Below are 17,238 nucleotides of genomic sequence, written 5' to 3'. Positions count from 1 at the left end.
AACCTGATACTTGAAGAACGCGACAAGGTATTATAAATATAGGAACGAGCGCCAGGCAAAAGCTTATTTTAACGATCACTTAATATGTTTTTGCCACCACAAACCCAGCCACCTTCAATAAACCACTGGCAAAACAAACTGGAATGTGTAAACAAAAGATTTGGACTCTTTCAGGACTGCTGCTACTGCTTGCTTTTTCTGTACTGATCAGCAAACATTGAACGTGTCAAATGATCATTTGGGGATTCCCGGCAGAGAAACAACAACAGACAATAAGGCTGGCGTAAAAGGAAACTGTCGGATGCTGTGTTGTGTTATCTAGCTGACAGAAGAGCAACAACTTCTTAATTGCACAGTGGAGGTTGTGCCAGCGACACTGCCACAGAAGGCAATATAAAGTCGAGAATTATGATGACATTTTTAAGTCTGCCAGCTTTAATATGAGCTCATGTGGGTGTAGCACTGCCTGTCTACCTCACAAGAATTTAAGTGCTTTGGAAATTTGTTTCCTTAACCCCCTGCGGATAATTTGTATTCATTTGTTACCCTTGTTGTAATTAAATCGTGAAGTAAAATACGAGGCGATCTTTTACCTGTGAGAGCGTTAGACGACTGCCGGCTCGTTTGTGGTATTTATTGGGGCTCTCAAACTGGAGGTCCTCCCACCGAATTCTCCACAGCATTCCAGCCAGCTCTTTCTCCAACTTCAGTTTCCTACAGAAAGTGGAAATGTGGACCAGTGGTAAAATCAGCAAGGGACTAACAGTGATGCAAAAACTCTCTTTAAGTGTGGCGGCTTTGTATTGTTTTAATTTGAAAGTGCTCGATAAAAAAAAAAAAAAAATATATATATATATATATATATATATATATATATATATATATATATATATATATATGGTGTCCTTTATATAATATAGATACAACTGCAGAAAAATAAATAAAATAAGTAAAGCAACAGACAGTGTGACAAATACTAGCAAAGGTTCATGATAGGTCATTATAGAGAGACAATAGTCAAGGTAGAATGCTAGCTTTGTAACAACGTAACACAATAAATCGTAGACATAGCTTGCGCTCGCCTTTTTTTTTTTCGCACAGTATTCCTTGCCTTGAGTATTGTGAAAGAGTATTTACCATCTTTCAACATTTTTTTGCAGTTTCACCACTTTTATGTTTAAAGGGGAAGTCAACCCAAAGATTTTCTTTGCAATAGTATGTTCTATGCAGCCCCACAATTCTAAACACAGCATTCTGATTGATATTGTGTTTGTGGAATATGAGTTAAGCTGTTTTTGTTCATCTCAGGGGGCGGCCATTTTGGCACTTGTCACAATTATTCTTTTTTGTGGTCAGGCAACCATTGGGGTGGAGGCGGTCGTTATCGTGACTTCATTTCTTTTTTTTGTTTTGTTTTTGGTGAAATTGTCTGTTTTAAAGCATCTGTACTGAAAATTAAGATAACTAGCTAAGTACTTAAATATTTTGTCACTTGTCACAATAGTCCTTATAGTATATCTTTTTTTGTGGGCCGGCAACCATTGGAGTGGAAGCAGTTGTTATCGTGACTTCATTTGTTTTTTTTTTGTTTTGTTTTTGGTGAAATTGCTTGTTTTAAAGCATCCGTACTGAAAATTAAGATAACTAGTTAAGTACTTAAATATTTTATTAACATAGGAAGTAAATTCTGACAATGAAATGACAAAGATGAGCAGTGATATTAGGGGTTAAAATGGCGTCTCAGTTGCTCAGGTTTCAGGTAACAACCAATCACGGTTCAGCTTCAGAAAACAGGTGAGCCATGATTGGTCGTTACCTGAGCCCTGAGCAACTGTGATGTCATTTTCAGTCGACAGAAAGTGACAATGGCCACCCCCTGAGATGGCTAAAAATAGGTGGATTTTGCTGCTTAACTTTTATTCCACAAATAAACATGTTTAGACTAGTGGAGGCACATAGAACATGTCATGTCATGTCATCTTCCAAACCGCTTATCCTATATAGGGTCGCGGGGAGTTGCTGGAGCCTATCCCAGCCGTCAATGGGCGAAGGCAGACTACACCCCGAACTGGTCGCCAGCCAGTCGCAGGGCACACATAGACACTGTCACTGAGCGGGAATCGATCCCACGCTGCCCGCACTCAACTCAGGCGTGTGTACCACTACACTATCAGCGGACCACATAGAACATCCATCCATCCATTATCGATACCGCTCATCCTCACAAGGGTCGCGGGGCGCACTGGAGCCTATCCCAGCTGTCTTCCGGCAGTAGGCGGGGACACCCTGAATTGGTTGCCAGGCAATCGCAGGGCACACAGAGACAAACGAACATCTGCACTCACAATCACATCTAGGGGCAATTTAGAGAGTCCAATCAACTTACCATGCATGTTTTTGGAATGTGGGAGGAAACCGCAGAACCCGGAGAAAGCCACACAGGGAGTCCGGAGCCGGGATCGAACCCACGACCTCTGAACTGTGATGCGGACGTGCTAACCTGTCGATCACCGTGCCGCCCGCACATAGAACATATTATTGTAAATACATTTTGGGCCGGCGGCACGGTGGTCAACTGCAAACAAATGCTGATTGCCAGCTAATCACTTACTTCCCACAGCGTTCGCTACATTTTGGCGATGATTTTTAAAAAATTATTTTTACATCTGATTCTGTGATAGCTTTTTAAATGGAAGTTTACTCAAGTCACCACCGTAGGTATCCATCCAAAACATCCCAAAATATATATGTTTTTTTTTTTTTTTTTACGTTTTTTTCCGCTTGGTCCTCTAATTGAACACTCTTGATTGCATGTGTCTTAATAATCAAGGTTTCATGGTGGCAACAGTTTGACCCTGGAATTAATTAATTCGATTCATATTATTATCTATGAGAATAACACTGTAATTGAATTGGCTGTGAGAGATTGGCCAATAAGTTAAAGGAACAAACGTAACTGCTATAGCATTGGAACACAAATGTCTTTGTTGCCTAACTAGATGTATTAATTCTTGGGAATTGTGACAGGTCTAATGTTATTTTTGAGCATCAATCTGGCAAACGTGGAGCACCGCAGAGGCGAAGCAGCTTTCCAGCGATTAGTCCAAAGCCTTCCACTTTCTTTTTTTGTACGTGTGTGTTTTTGTGTTTCGACAGACGCGCGAAAAATCTTTTCACTCAAAAAATGACAAACGAGCAGAGCCCACACATTCCGACACCGTCTAAAAGGTGTAAAACACTTCCAGATGGCTGCAGAAAATTATTGCAGCGCTTGCATATTGTGTTCTAGCCTGTCTTCAACCTTGTTTTTTTTTTTCTTCTGTGTCTTGTGTAAAAAAATAAAACATCACTTCTCTAATGCTTGTTTGTGTCTACAAATACTGCAGACGCTGCCCGTGTGCGTCCATTTTGAGGGCAGGAAACACCATCAAACCAGCGGTGCACCCCTAGCCCCATCCACCACTTAAAAAAAAACGTTTTTTCTATTTAAAGAGCCTCGTTTAGAGACCTCTGGCAGCCCGAGTAGCAAAGTGTAGGGCTCCACAGTGGGCCTATTGTTTCATAAGTCCCATATGTGAATACCTCTGCTGGACCAGCCCCTCCACTAAAACATCAGAGCCACAGCAGCTCTGCTGAACATCCCCTAACACTGCTGCTGCACACACTCCAAAATCAACTGAGAGAGGCCGAGTGGCCATCTGGTTAAATCTGCGGACAGTTCCTCCTTCCAAAATATGTTAAAAAATATGTTACTTTACTTTTGTTATGTTATTACGAAAATACATTCCTCTTTTCCCAAGCCATTCATCTATTTCAATCACTTGTTTCATGTGAATCTACTTGGAGTGAACAAAAAAAGTTTGTTGTTGTAAGATAAAGGAATACAGGAAAGAAACCATTTAATTCAGACAGTTTGTTTTTATTAAACTGGTTGAAAAAAATCTCACTGTTGCATATATTTCACATAGATAATACATGTATGTTTTCATCAACAATTACCCATTTTCCAAGTAGTAAAAATACACCTTTATATAGTTCACAGTATAGGGAATTCTATTGTTATTATTATTCCATATGGGCAGTCAAATCCCTCAATTGCATGACCCCAGCAATTAGACATATCTGAGTATAAAATCTTTTTGTTACATTCATGAAAATACAAACAGCAGCATTGAATATATAACGGATAGAAATGATTCTGTATACTGTACTCTTTTTCATTGTTTTCATGAAAATATAGGTGAAATAAATATTAATTATTATTATCATAAGAAACTCTGGCTTATACTGGCTGATGAGAGAATAACTCAAATAAAGCATTTTAGTGGTGATTTGTAAACAAGTAGTGAAGACAGCAGCTTGTTGGTCTTGCATGATGGTGGTATAGGCCACTGTGCTGTGCACCTCTGTGTCCATCAGCAAAGCTCCACTGGTGTCTGCAATAACAGAAAGCCACTTGTTAGCATTCACCTTTAAACATCTGGAAGGGTCTTGAAATGGTGCAATTCCCTGGATGCGAAAAGCTTTCTGATCATTGTCTCAAGGCCAAGCAATGAATTCTCACTAAAATGCGTGTTTGTCTGAAATAGCCTTCAGTAAATGTTTTGCAGTACTGTGCAAAAGTCTTAAGCAACCACAAGCTTCATTGTTTTACTGACCTTTTTCAAACCACTCATTTTAACCTAGTCAAACAGTACATCGTAGGACAGATAGAGACAGGTGTCCATTTCATTGAGAGAGGCGGATTCCTTTTTTCTGTTCGCATTTGCATAGAAGTAATATTTCACTATAATAAACAACAGCTGTAATAGTGACCTAAGCGTTCGCCACCCGTGCCGTACCGTGCTTTGGCTCTCTTACCCCTCCCTCTCACTCCTCTGCGGCTATCCGTGCTTCAGCATGTTCGTGCATTCCGTCATTTCATGATATGACACTGCAATAACGCAACCTTACTGACTGCGGTTCCTTTCAAGCATTATGATATGAATAACTATGGCGATAGGAACATCACATTTTTTATTCTTCATGTCTGTATACTACAGCCCTTGGTTCTTATTGTTAATAAGACTGATCACATGAATTATATGTGTACACGCCGGGTGCCCGTACATGTGCATGAACAAGTGAACCACAGTCAAGCTCACCTCATTGAATCAGGCTGGGGCCAAAGAAGTTAACCGTGCTTCAGTGCAGCACGGATCGCTCCCATTAATCAGGCAAATCAGAATTTGGATGTGCCAGTTTGGGTCCTTAAGCCTTTTGCACAGTACGTACACTACTACAGTGTGTATTAGTGTCACTTGTGGAAGAGGGTGTAAAACCCAAGCAAAATGAAATACAGAATTACAAATATGAATTACAGAAATAGATATGTTATAATCAAGTTTAATGATTCAAATTAAAAGTATTCCAAAAGTAGAGGGCATTTCACAACATTTACCGGCCAATAGTCCAGGTCAACTAGTTCCTAAGGAAACCACGCTGTGCTTGTTGAACTGTGTGCTGCAAAAAGAAACAGAAACAGTGAATGTTAGGGGTTTTTTTCTTGCCAGGGTCAAATACACAATGTTGATCAAATGATCTGATAGAAGCTTAATATTGAACTTGATCAACTCAGATGCAGATTTAGAAGATTTATTTACCTGAGGTGGAAAGCTGCTCCTCAGTCTTTGATCCACCATTCCTCTGATCAAAATCCATTCTGATTGGCTGGTGATTAACACTTGTTGGTGTTAATAGTCAGTAGTGCAAACATGGTCAAATTCATAGTGTTAATAAATGAATAAGTTATAACCTATTGATCGGGGTCTAAACTATTGTCGTTCAAAAGCAATCAAGTGCATTTCTTTCATCTGAAGCACATTTGATCAATACTACATTATTGTTTTAGATTTTTAAATAAATTACTCCAGTTGCTTAATGGTTTAGGGCAAACATGATTAAAACATAATGAAATGAAACTCTGTTTTGTTTACGATTTGTGCACAGCCCTAAATATGTATATGTATATATATATATATATATATATATATATATATATATATATGTATATATATATATATATATATATATATATATATATATATATATATATATATATATATATATATATATATAAATATATATAATGCAGGGATAAAATAACAACCATACTGAGATTTGTGCTGATATTTGTGTGTAGATGTATATGAAAAATAACTGTCACAACTACTTCCTGTTCATGACATGCGGACTATCCCATGTAAACAAGTGCATCAGTTTCAAAAACAGTTTTTAACCAATAAACTGGAGGAACACAATATCGTTTCATCGAGTTCCACGCTGTCCATAACGTGATAATACTTCAGCAGAAAAAATTCTGCTATGATTGTAACATTTTGAGTCCATGGAGTTCCAACGATGATTTATAATTTGTACTTAACCTTATAAGTCCACTGTAACTATTTTGGAAAGTAGAACCGGAAATTCAATGGTTTCGCTTTCAAAATATGGTGTTTAAAAAAAAAAAAACTTAGTAGTTTACGCCTCGAGTGTGATGTCCAGTTTAATTCGTAACAACCATACAATAAAAATCAATGGATACAGTTTTTCACGCTAGTTGCCTGCACTATTTTTTCGGATATTCTTGCACGTGAGTCAGCAGGATTTGAAAGGCATTCAGTTCAGCTACAGGCATTTCATGTTTTGCAAAACGAACAGCTAAAACGTTGTGGTGTCAACCTGATCCTCCAAAGTACCGACCGCGCAAGACGGCCATTGTTCCCGTCTGTTCACCATTCAGAAGTAATTTTCTATGTATAATTGGTCATTTGTACCAGTTTTCCAACTGAATATCTTTGTATGAAGGTAGTGAAGCTGTTCAAGTGCAAAAATAATTCATTTAAAAATAATTTTTTACTTGCGTGCTCAGAGTTTGGAGTCCAAGTAACAAATGTAAAATGTAACAACTGAATACACCACCAAAAATTAAGCGCAATGACCGTCATATTACACCGTAACTTTGAAAGGCATATTTGACATTAACAAATAATCAGTGTTCGCTTCACAAAATACGTAATGCCTGCAGCTGAATAGTGCGTCTTTCAAATCACATAGGAATACGCAGAATCACGTACAACAATATACACAAGAAATAGTGTGTGCAACAGCCGTGAAATAATTCATCGATATATTTTATTGAACGTTCATTACCAATGATATTGGAACCCTTGCTTGAGACGTAGCTTACTCGGTTGTCGTAGAATTAAAAAAAAAGAGTTAAAAAAAAAATTATATCATATTTTGCTGGGAAACCACTAAAGTTCCGGTTCTACTTACTAAAGTACTTACGATGGAAGTATAAAGTATATAACAGTAGTAGATTGTCAGTAGCCCCTTGTGGGCACAGAATGAAAAACACAGAACAATTCTTTTTCTGGCAACGTATTATCACATTATGGACAGCGTGGGACTCGATTCTGTTTCACTGACATTCTGCCAGTTTATTGGTAACAACTGTTTTCTAAACTGGCGCATTTTAAGGGTATAAAGGGCTCTTAATTACATGGGCGTTTTGACATGTCACGAAGAGGAAGTGGTCACGATGGTCATTTTTCACCACTCTAAATACATTCACACACAAATGACAGCACAAATCTCAGTCAAGTTGTTTATTTTCTCTGCAGTATTTCTGCAATATTGTAAGCAGTGAAATCTGGTGATTGATTGAAAAGGGAATAAAATATTGACTCTCGACGTTGGTCAGCGTTTGACCATCTGTTTGGAACATACTTCCTTAAAAATTTTATGACCCAAAACCTTTGGGTCATAAAAGGACAGATCCACTACTTGGGTCAATTTGACCCAACTTTCCATTTTGGGCAAAAATGGGCAGTTTTGAACAAAAACAACCCCCAAATTTGGTCTGTTTTGTACAAAATAATGCAAGAAGGTGGGTCAAATTGACCCAATTTGTGGATTGGTCCACTTTTTACCCAAATTTGTGTTATTTTTAACCCAAGTGTGTTTAGTGTATGAGAACTACCCATTTCAATTTTCAACTGGTTTTTCACAAGTTCGCTTTTGAGCTCACAAGTCACACACCTGGACCATATTTTCTGAGAACCAACCCAACCATATACTGTAGATATTTATGAGTTCAATCATACGGTACAAAGTAAAATGACAACAAAACTCGTTGCATCATACGCTCTAAACAGTTGGGTTAAAATTAACACAATTTTGGGTCAAAAATGTACTGATCCACTAATTGGGTCAATTTGACCCACTTTCTTGCATTGTTTTGTACAAAACAGTTCAACTTTGGGGATTGTTTTCTGCAAAAACAACCCATACTTTGGATTATTTTCTGTATAAACAACCCAGAAAGTTGGGTCAAATTGACCCACGTAGTGTTTGGTCCATTTTTGACCCCAAATTTGGTTATTTTTAATCCAACTGTTTTTACCCTCGTGAACTGAGTCATACCATACTGAAGAGATGCACGCACCCCTAACACAGTAATTCATTGTCATTTTTTTTTTTACACTATAATTCTGGGCATCTCATCGTAAACAGAATAGTGTAAACATAGCCACTGATAAAATAAAAAGAAGACTATTGTCATTTCCCTGTTGAAAACAACCACACACAAGGCAGTGGTTAACATAGCCAACATATTTTCTTAGCAGGTTGAATGAATACAAACATGAATCAGCAATGAGTTAAAATGAGCAAAATAAAACATGACAAAATCCCGGCACCGTTTCAGCCGCTCCCTTCGCCCATTAACTCATGACAAGGAAAAACATGGCAGGGAATCCCTAATCCTGCTGCTTTATACAGCTATCAAATAGCTTTACAAGAGGGAAAATGAGTTACCGCAGTAGCATATTGTGTTACTCATTACAAAAAGACTTCAAGACAAAACTGTGTATAAATAGTTTATAGTTTTTTTTTTCGTTTTTCTCACATTTATCAACCTGTGTGTGAATCCTGAAACTATGTGACATTTAGATTTAATCTGAAGCAAATAACAAACACAGTGAACAGACTTAATGGTTATTAAGTGAGAAGCATGTTTGGGCCCAGCGCATGAGCTCTTTAAACGCACCTACCCACTGCTTTAAGATCATCCCCTGCTGAGCTGTTTCTGTGGCAACAATTGTGAAAATACCACACGGGCACTCATTGCAGCACCATCCATAAATCTCTTTTCAATCACATGTCGCTTTGTCATCCCATTTAAATAACCTTTACATCTGTACTTTTCCTAAGAGCAGCGCAGACGGACTGCTTCAGCACGGTGCTTTCAAACTCACCTGTAAATGAGGAAACTGGAGATTCCAAAAATGATGAGTGCCAAGCCAGATCCCACAGCTACAATTCCCAGAACTGGCAGCTGACCTGGAAAAGAGAAGGATTCCACACTCAGTTGTCTCTCATATGTTCAACAGATGTCCACATTCATATCTTTGAAAAGGGGAAAAAAAAAACCAAAAAAACGGGACGCGATATAAAACACAGCTGTCACACATGCAAGTGCGGCTGCGTAACTTAAGATTATTAAAATACAATTAAAATAAATATTTCACTTAACATACAATGCAAATGATATTGTAATAGCCTAATAAATAAGACTGATAATTCACCCCCCCAAAAATCTGTGATTTTTATTTATTTTATTTTTTTTTATTATCTTATTTTCATCCAGAGTTAAGACGCGTATCTATGGTTTTCTGTTTTGAGAACTGGACATAAAAGAGTTTCATGAATACAAAATTAGCCACTTCGGTTTTCCTCCAGAAAAGAGCCCAAGAGAGCCCAATAAACTTATATAAACAATATAGGCAACAACAGTTAGATATGAATTAGTATTTGGAAGCAGATATTATTTTACTTTAATACAAACTACAAATACAAATAATGAGATCCAATAAAACAGAAGTATGAGAAATTCATCTTTTATGGAGATAATGATGACCAAAAGTTTATTGGTAGACAACTTCATTAGATCATATTACATCCAATATTTTTACTTTCTTGTGTCAAAAATATGATCAACACCTATCACTCTAATGGAGTGCAAACTACAATAATAATAATAATAATAACAACACTGTATTGTTATACAAAGTATTAATTTTGCACTGACAGGTCCTCCTGGATCTCAAGATTGCGCAAGACCCAGAAGTTCCTTTCCAAAACACTATCAATCCATTTTGATTGCTCTGAGAGAATTTGATTTTCCAATCCTGGAACTTTTATTTGTAAAAACATTCATTGGCTCAGTCTGAACATGTTCAATACGACAAGACCTTGTACATTTGGTACGGCAAGATTTTTTTTCTTTGTTTGGGTGGCATTTATCTCATTTTGGTAAAGAGCAAATTGCAATGAATGCATTTTTAAATGGAAAGTCAACCCCCCAAAATGATTTGCAATAGAATGTTCTATGCGCCTTCACTAGTCTAAACATGGCATTCTGATTAATATTGCGGTTGTGGAATATGAGTTAAGCAGCAAAATCCACCCGTTTTTAGCCAAATTAAATATTAATCAGAATGCCATGTTTCGACTTTTGGGCCCGCATAGATCATATTCTTGTCAAGAAAATGTTTGGGTTGACTCCCTCTTTAAAGATCAGTTGTCTGAGGACAAGTTGTGCATCGACCGGGCCCAGCATAGCTTTTCAAATCCCCACCTCCCTTTCACGGAAGAGTACATGTTGCATACAATTGAAGAATTCAAATGGTATGGTTGCACCATATTACCGGTAGTAATAATACTGTGGAGATTGCGCAAAATGTTACACAACTGATGATGACATTTTATAATATCATCAAGGGACTTCTTAATATTGTTTTAATTAAAGAGTCCATCAAAAGAGGTGATGGGAAAATGGCTTATATCATACCATCATTACAGGAGGGGTCATCTGTGGAAAACACACAGGGTGGGTTATCCAGCGGTGGGCCCCCACTGGGCCAGTGGATCTTCTCTGTCTGGGACCAAATGATCTCTTTCATTGTTCCATTGTAGTATGCAACCAGCTGCACAAACATAATAAAAGCATGTTTTTAATCCAATGTAGCTCATTTTTTTAAACAATTAGAAAGCGACCATGTCAACCGCTACTTTGTACCAAGATATAAAAATTATGAATTCTATCATTTTCCATATTACCTTTCCTGTTACGGATCACAGGAAACTTGGAGTCAAGCCCTGCTGACGTGAGAGGCGAGGGACTGACGCATACAGACAACCATTCACACAAACATTCACACTAACGGCCAATTGCAAGTTTCAAGGAAATTAATGTGCATGTTTTTGGACTATGAGAGGAACCGGAGTACCCCGGAGAAGTAGTTTGTTTTTAAATTACTGTGCCATTTTGAGAATGGAATGGAATGCAATGCAGTGATAAAAAGTAGGACCATGTACTGTCATGTACACGAGAGATGGATTGAAAATTGGAAAATTGAAAGTTGGTCTTTTACAAACATCCCTACCATTCTTCTGGGAAGACTTTCAACAAGATGTTATGTCTGTGGAAATTTTTGTTCATTCATTTTGATGAAGTGTAAAGCAGGGGTGTCAAACTCATTTTTGTCGCGGGCCACATCGTAGTTTGCTTCCGAGGACCGTTATGAATGTGAAACCAAGTAAATGTATCACCTCACACAACAAGTTGATGAATAACTAGTTTTGAAATCGGAGGCCATTAAAAACTGTTTGTTCAAATATTATTACATTTTTTTAAACAAGGGTTTGGTAATATAAATGCTTGCAATATTTCAGCATTTTTAAAAGTGAAGATAATTTTCAATTTTGATATTCCAGCAAGAAACAAGAAGTTGATGCACATAATTTGCTTTTGCGAGCCACATAATATGATGTGGAGGGCCAGATCTGGCCCCCAGGTCTTAAATTTGACACTTGTAGTTTAAAGTCACTGAGATTGGGCCTGAGATGGACATTTTGCAACAAGCATGAACGCAAGCACTAACATTAGCATCAGGAGCCAGCAACTCTTGTGTGAAGAAATAGAAATATTGTGAGGCCAATGGTTTAACTTTTGTTGTTATTAAATCACATTACAATGTTTAACAAACTGTTATGGTCTATGCTGCAACTGTGATTTTTACTCAAGATGATGCGAGAGTGAAAGGGAAAGCTTTAGTCGAGGGATTGTTTTGTTTGGGTTTTTTTGTAACCATTTTAAATGGTAGACATAGCATCAAACTGTTAGTTCGAATCATTTTACCCGTAATCTATTTTATTTCTTTTAACTGTTCTGGAATCAACATGGCAGTAAATAAAAGTTAATGAATAAAAATACATGGCTTGATTTAACAAAAAAAGTCAAGAAATAAGCAATGCTTGAATGAATGCCATTTACATGTATGGCTGACAGTGTTGTGAATATATAGTCAGTTCAGACTGCAGCCTGAAATCATATTCTGGTTTGATTTTTTTGGTTAAATGCAAAGTAATGCATCACATTGGATGTGTTTTAAATATTGTGTCAAATATTACAATTAAATAAACATTAATTTTGACGATTTGAGATGATGAACAAAGACTAATTACAGAATATGCTTCAGTTGATTTCCATAATTTGTGATAAATCAATCCAATGGCCACAAATGATTCAATTAACAGGATCAATCATCAAAAATCATGACACAAGTTATGGTGAACAGTATACAGGTTGTGCCTAAAATAAGGCAAAGATTAACCAGTAGCGAGTAGGAGTGTGATTTTGACATTGATGGTCCAACATCTGTTTTCCTGCTGTGAAACATGACTCCTGAGTTTCATACATGTCAGATGGTCTTTTTGGTTTTGTTTTGTTTTGTTTTGCTTTCCCTCCATGCTTGTAGCATGTCGTGTGCTCTCTATTTAAACGTCGAAGGCCATCACCCCTGTGGAGCGTCATTCAATCAATGCAGATGGGGATAGTTGTGGGGGCAGGGCCTGCAAAGACTGAAATAGGTGAAATAGTAGCTGCAGGCCGTGCGTCGCTTATCACTCCAGGACTGCCTTTGCTTCTGTTAAGAGCAGCTACACAAAACAAGTGACATGTCCTGACTAAATTGAACATGTGAAAGTTCAACATTTTAACATTTTTCTAAACATGGGGAACTTTCAAGCAAAGTATTCTATAACTTATTGAACTTTTTTCTTGAGGATTAAGCATTGTAAAATGGAGAGATTAGGAGAGCCACATAAGAACGTTAATGGCGTGGAGCAGTGGCTGGTTCGTGACGGATTATGGGCCAGCTACTGTAACTTGAAAGCCAAAGATGTCAAATTAGGTCAAGAGACGGGCTTTGGGCAGACTGCTCAAGGGTTGGCGGCTGTTGTTGAAAAGCAATATTAAGACCATTATTACCTAAAAATATCGTTAGCTAGATAGTGTAGGATTATTCCTAGATGAAAATTTAGGAAAAAAAGGAGCGTCTTATAGGCTGGAAAATACGATAAATGCTACTCCTTTTATCACATTTTTTGTAAAATGACCAGCTCTGCACAAAAGTAGGAATCCGAATGCCGTGTTTAGAATAGTTGGGTTACATAGAACATGATATTGTAAAGAGCATTTTTGGGTTGACTTCTCCTTTAAATAAAATCAAAAAGAATCCATTTTGGCGGTTAGTTAACGCAACAAACATGTTTTTGGAGGGCCAAAACACAAACTTCAAAATATGTGTCCAAAAGAGTTTTGAAAAACGCCTGGATGTTGCTCCCATGTAAACGATGCACAATTCCTCAAATGAAAGAGGCCACAATCTTTGATGAATGGCAATGTTGCATGTGTGTCACTTAAAGCGAAAGTCAACCCAAACATATTTTTTTCAAGAATATGTTCCCAGCAGGCCCATTAGTTGAAAAACGGCATTCTGATTCATTTTGCGTTTGTGGAATATAAATTAAGCCGCAAAATGCACTCATTTTTAGCCATCTCCGGGGGCGGCCATTTTGTCTTCTGTTGACTGAATATGACATCACAACTGCTCACAACGACCAATTACGGCTGACCTGTTTTCTGAATCTGAGCCATGATTGGTCGTTGTGAGCAGTTGTGATGTCATTTTCAGTCGACAAAAGACAAAACGGCCGCCTCCAGAGTTGGCTAAAAACACTTATTCCACAAACGCAATATTTATCAGAATGCCCTGTTTCACATAGTGGGCTTGCATAGAACATATTCTTCAAAAAAAATGAAGTAAAATTGATGGTTTTAAGCTCTAAGAAAATCAGAGTGCTAAATTGGTCAACTTTGGGCGAGAGACGGGATACACCCAGGACTGGTCACCAGCCAAACACAGACCTTAAAACCCGCATGAGAATGATCAAACCAGGCCAGCTACCCGGGTCAATCGGTCATAGAAGAGCTCCAATTAAAGCCAAAGATAAATGAGAACAACAGCCTCAGAGGACCTTGATGAAATTCTGACTGAAGTCAAATGTAGCTAACCCACTTCTTTTGCACTCAAAGGGAAAAAAGAGGAGAAAAAAAACGTTTTGCAGATCACAACACACAAATATTTTCCTCCCACTGTGGTGGAATTTTGAGGTTTTAAGCATGTTATTATTAGAGAAGTCAGGACCCCAGTACTTGTCAAGATACTAATAGCCAAAGGATGTGGTTTTACCCTACACAAAACGGTTTATTCTCTCCATCCATTCTAATGCTCAACACCGTACAAGGAGATCGGAACCAACTCAAAAACACACATCCGTATTTTTGGTTGTTATGTGGTTTTGTGCCATTCATTCCAAATTAACCCCAAATTTCACTTTTCAAATCATTAAACATTACATAGAATACTCATTTAAAGAATGCATCATTGTAATCCCAGAAAATGAATGTAGTACACTATAAGCAATTCAAAATGTACAGTATTTAAAGTAATGATGTACCGGTATATCTGCAATTGGCTGTGACCACACAACGATAGGCTCCGGCTCACTCAAAACGCTAATGAAGATACTGTAAGCAGTATAGAAAATTGATGGATGGATGTACCACTGCAATATAATTGCAACATTTTCTTTATTGTCTTCACTGAGAATGTGAAGCGTGCAGTGCCCATATAGTTGTTGGCCTATAAAACAGCTGCTGAGCCTATAAAAAGAAATTGGATAGATAAGCTGTATGAAAATGCATGAATTGGTAAAAGACGGGGTTGGTCAGTGTACTTTGGATCAAAGACACTACAAGCTCATTAAACTGTAGCCGTAACAGACAAAGTACAGTGAACAGAGTGGCTTCTATTTTTTGGTTTCATTTAAATTCATTTTTTCATCCGACTGCATTGTATGGAATAAGAACGGTCTGGTTGACCATAATCCATTCACAGAGGCCAAAGTGAGAGGACAAGGGAAGACAGACTTGTGCACATCCTTTCAACTGAATTTTTGGCAAGCTTTGAAAATTCTGGAATGCTGTTTTTTCGCTGTTTTTTCATTTTCAATCTGGCTGTCCTGAACATACGATATAGTGTGACCTGCGGTAACACAAAGGCAACAATAAATAAAAAGAAAGGGCGCACTTACCCCATACTCTCCTGTGTCCTGGTTGGTCATTGCCCAAAGGTTGATGTCGATATCCCTGGCATTTTTGTGGTCTGTGGTAACAAGACCTGTCACCCCTAGCAACAACGTCCACATCAAAGGTCTGGTCAGACAGTGCGGTGTTTCATACTTTATTAAAATCTGAGATACTTTCAACTCAAGGGGGTTTGAATAATAAAACCAAGGTAATTTCTCTTTTTTTTCTGTGCTCTTGTGCCTTGTTTTTTTCGGAGATGGCGTTTTAACACACTTCCAAGATGGTTCATGCATTAAAAAGGCTCACATCCATTTCGTGGTATCACTGTGCAAATCCCAAGCCAACAGCTAATGAGGCATCATATAGAAACACTAGGATTCATGATTTCCTTGTCACGACGCTCTGGTCCATGTCAAAATGAGAATTCTTAGGAAAAAGCACCATTCTTACTTTAATGAGGAAGTTAGCCGCAAAATATACTTGCAATAATGTGTATGTTCTATGAGCCTTCACTAGTCTAAACATGGCACTCTGGTTAATATTGCATTTGTGGAATATGCGTTGAGAAGCAAAATCCACCCGTTTTTAGCCATCTCATGGGGCGGCCATTTCGTTACTTTTTGTCGACTGAAAATGACATCATAATTGCTCAAGGCTCAGGTAATGACCAATCACGGCTCACCTGTTTTCTGAAGCTGAGCCATGATTGGTCGTTACCTGAGCCATGAGCAACTGTGATGTCATTTTCAGTCGAAAGCAAGTGGCAAAATGGCCGCCCCCTGAGATGTACAAAAACGGGTGGATTTTAGTGCTTAATTCATATTCCACAATATTAATCAGAATGCCATGTTTTGACTAGTGGGCCTGCGTAGAACATGTTATTGTAAAGAAAATCTTTATAATGACTTGCCCTTACCGAGAATGGGTTCAGAATAAGACGTCAATAAAATCATTAGGAACTGGAATAAGGCCTTCCAAGCATAAAAAAAATGCCTGTTTCTGTAAAAGCAGTCAAGTCTCAAACTCGAAACTACAACAAAAGGCCGTTGTGATGTGAATGCACACGTGGTAGCCAAGAAAGTAAACAAGCAGCTGCGTGGGCAGCCACATCACGCATTAAACAGACTATTTAAGTGGAGACTTGAGTCATAACGCTTTATCAACAGTACCATTGTTTTGATTCGAGGGCATACCATAATGTCATTTGGCTTTAGTGCGTGCCAACAATCTAAAACTGAGTCAACATTCATTGACCCCACTTAATGGTAATTGGAGTGTCATTTGAGTGGCTACAACAGCTCCTTGGCAAAATAACTTGTCTAGTGGTGCTTCAGTCGTTTGTAGGGGAATAACCAAGCGGTTTACAAGTTTACAAACAGATCAATATTAACATTTTGAGAGTACCGAAAAGTCCTACATAAAACTGATGGATTGTTATTATTATTATTATTATTATTATTATTATTATTATTATTAATAATAATAATAATAATAACAATAACAATAATAATAATAATAATATTAATAATAATAATAATAATAACTTAAAGCCCATTTCCCACTCAGCCTAGTGAACGTTGTTTTTTGTCAGGGTTCCTTCAATGTTGCAAACAGGAGCAAAGACGTTCGCCAGACATTCCCAAACAGTTGTAATGGTTGCAAACTGGGTTTTTTTGTCAAATTTAAAACAGGTTCAAAAT

At 37.7% G+C, this 17,238-nt stretch overlaps 1 protein-coding gene across 2 annotated transcripts in view; it reads right to left on the bottom strand.

Moving 5' to 3' along the window:
- npr2 (natriuretic peptide receptor 2) overlaps positions 1-17,238 on the bottom strand; it is a 54,798-nt gene that overhangs the window by 24,358 nt on the left and 13,202 nt on the right. For both annotated transcript variants that reach the window (XM_086052776.1, XM_086052777.1), the window contains exons 5-8: positions 15,544-15,638; positions 10,895-11,030; positions 9,300-9,384; positions 594-714 (exon numbers count right to left, since the gene is read on the bottom strand). In XM_086052776.1, coding sequence (XP_085908902.1) covers positions 594-714; positions 9,300-9,384; positions 10,895-11,030; positions 15,544-15,638 — 437 coding nt within the window. The remainder of the gene's footprint in view (positions 1-593; positions 715-9,299; positions 9,385-10,894; positions 11,031-15,543; positions 15,639-17,238) is intronic.

Source organism: Filicampus tigris, chromosome 15 (assembly GCF_054856515.1).
Source record: "Filicampus tigris isolate MCC_2025a chromosome 15, RoL_Ftig_1.0, whole genome shotgun sequence".
Lineage (NCBI taxonomy): Eukaryota > Metazoa > Chordata > Actinopteri > Syngnathiformes > Syngnathidae > Filicampus > Filicampus tigris.
This window is presented reverse-complemented; position numbering and strand designations above follow the sequence as displayed.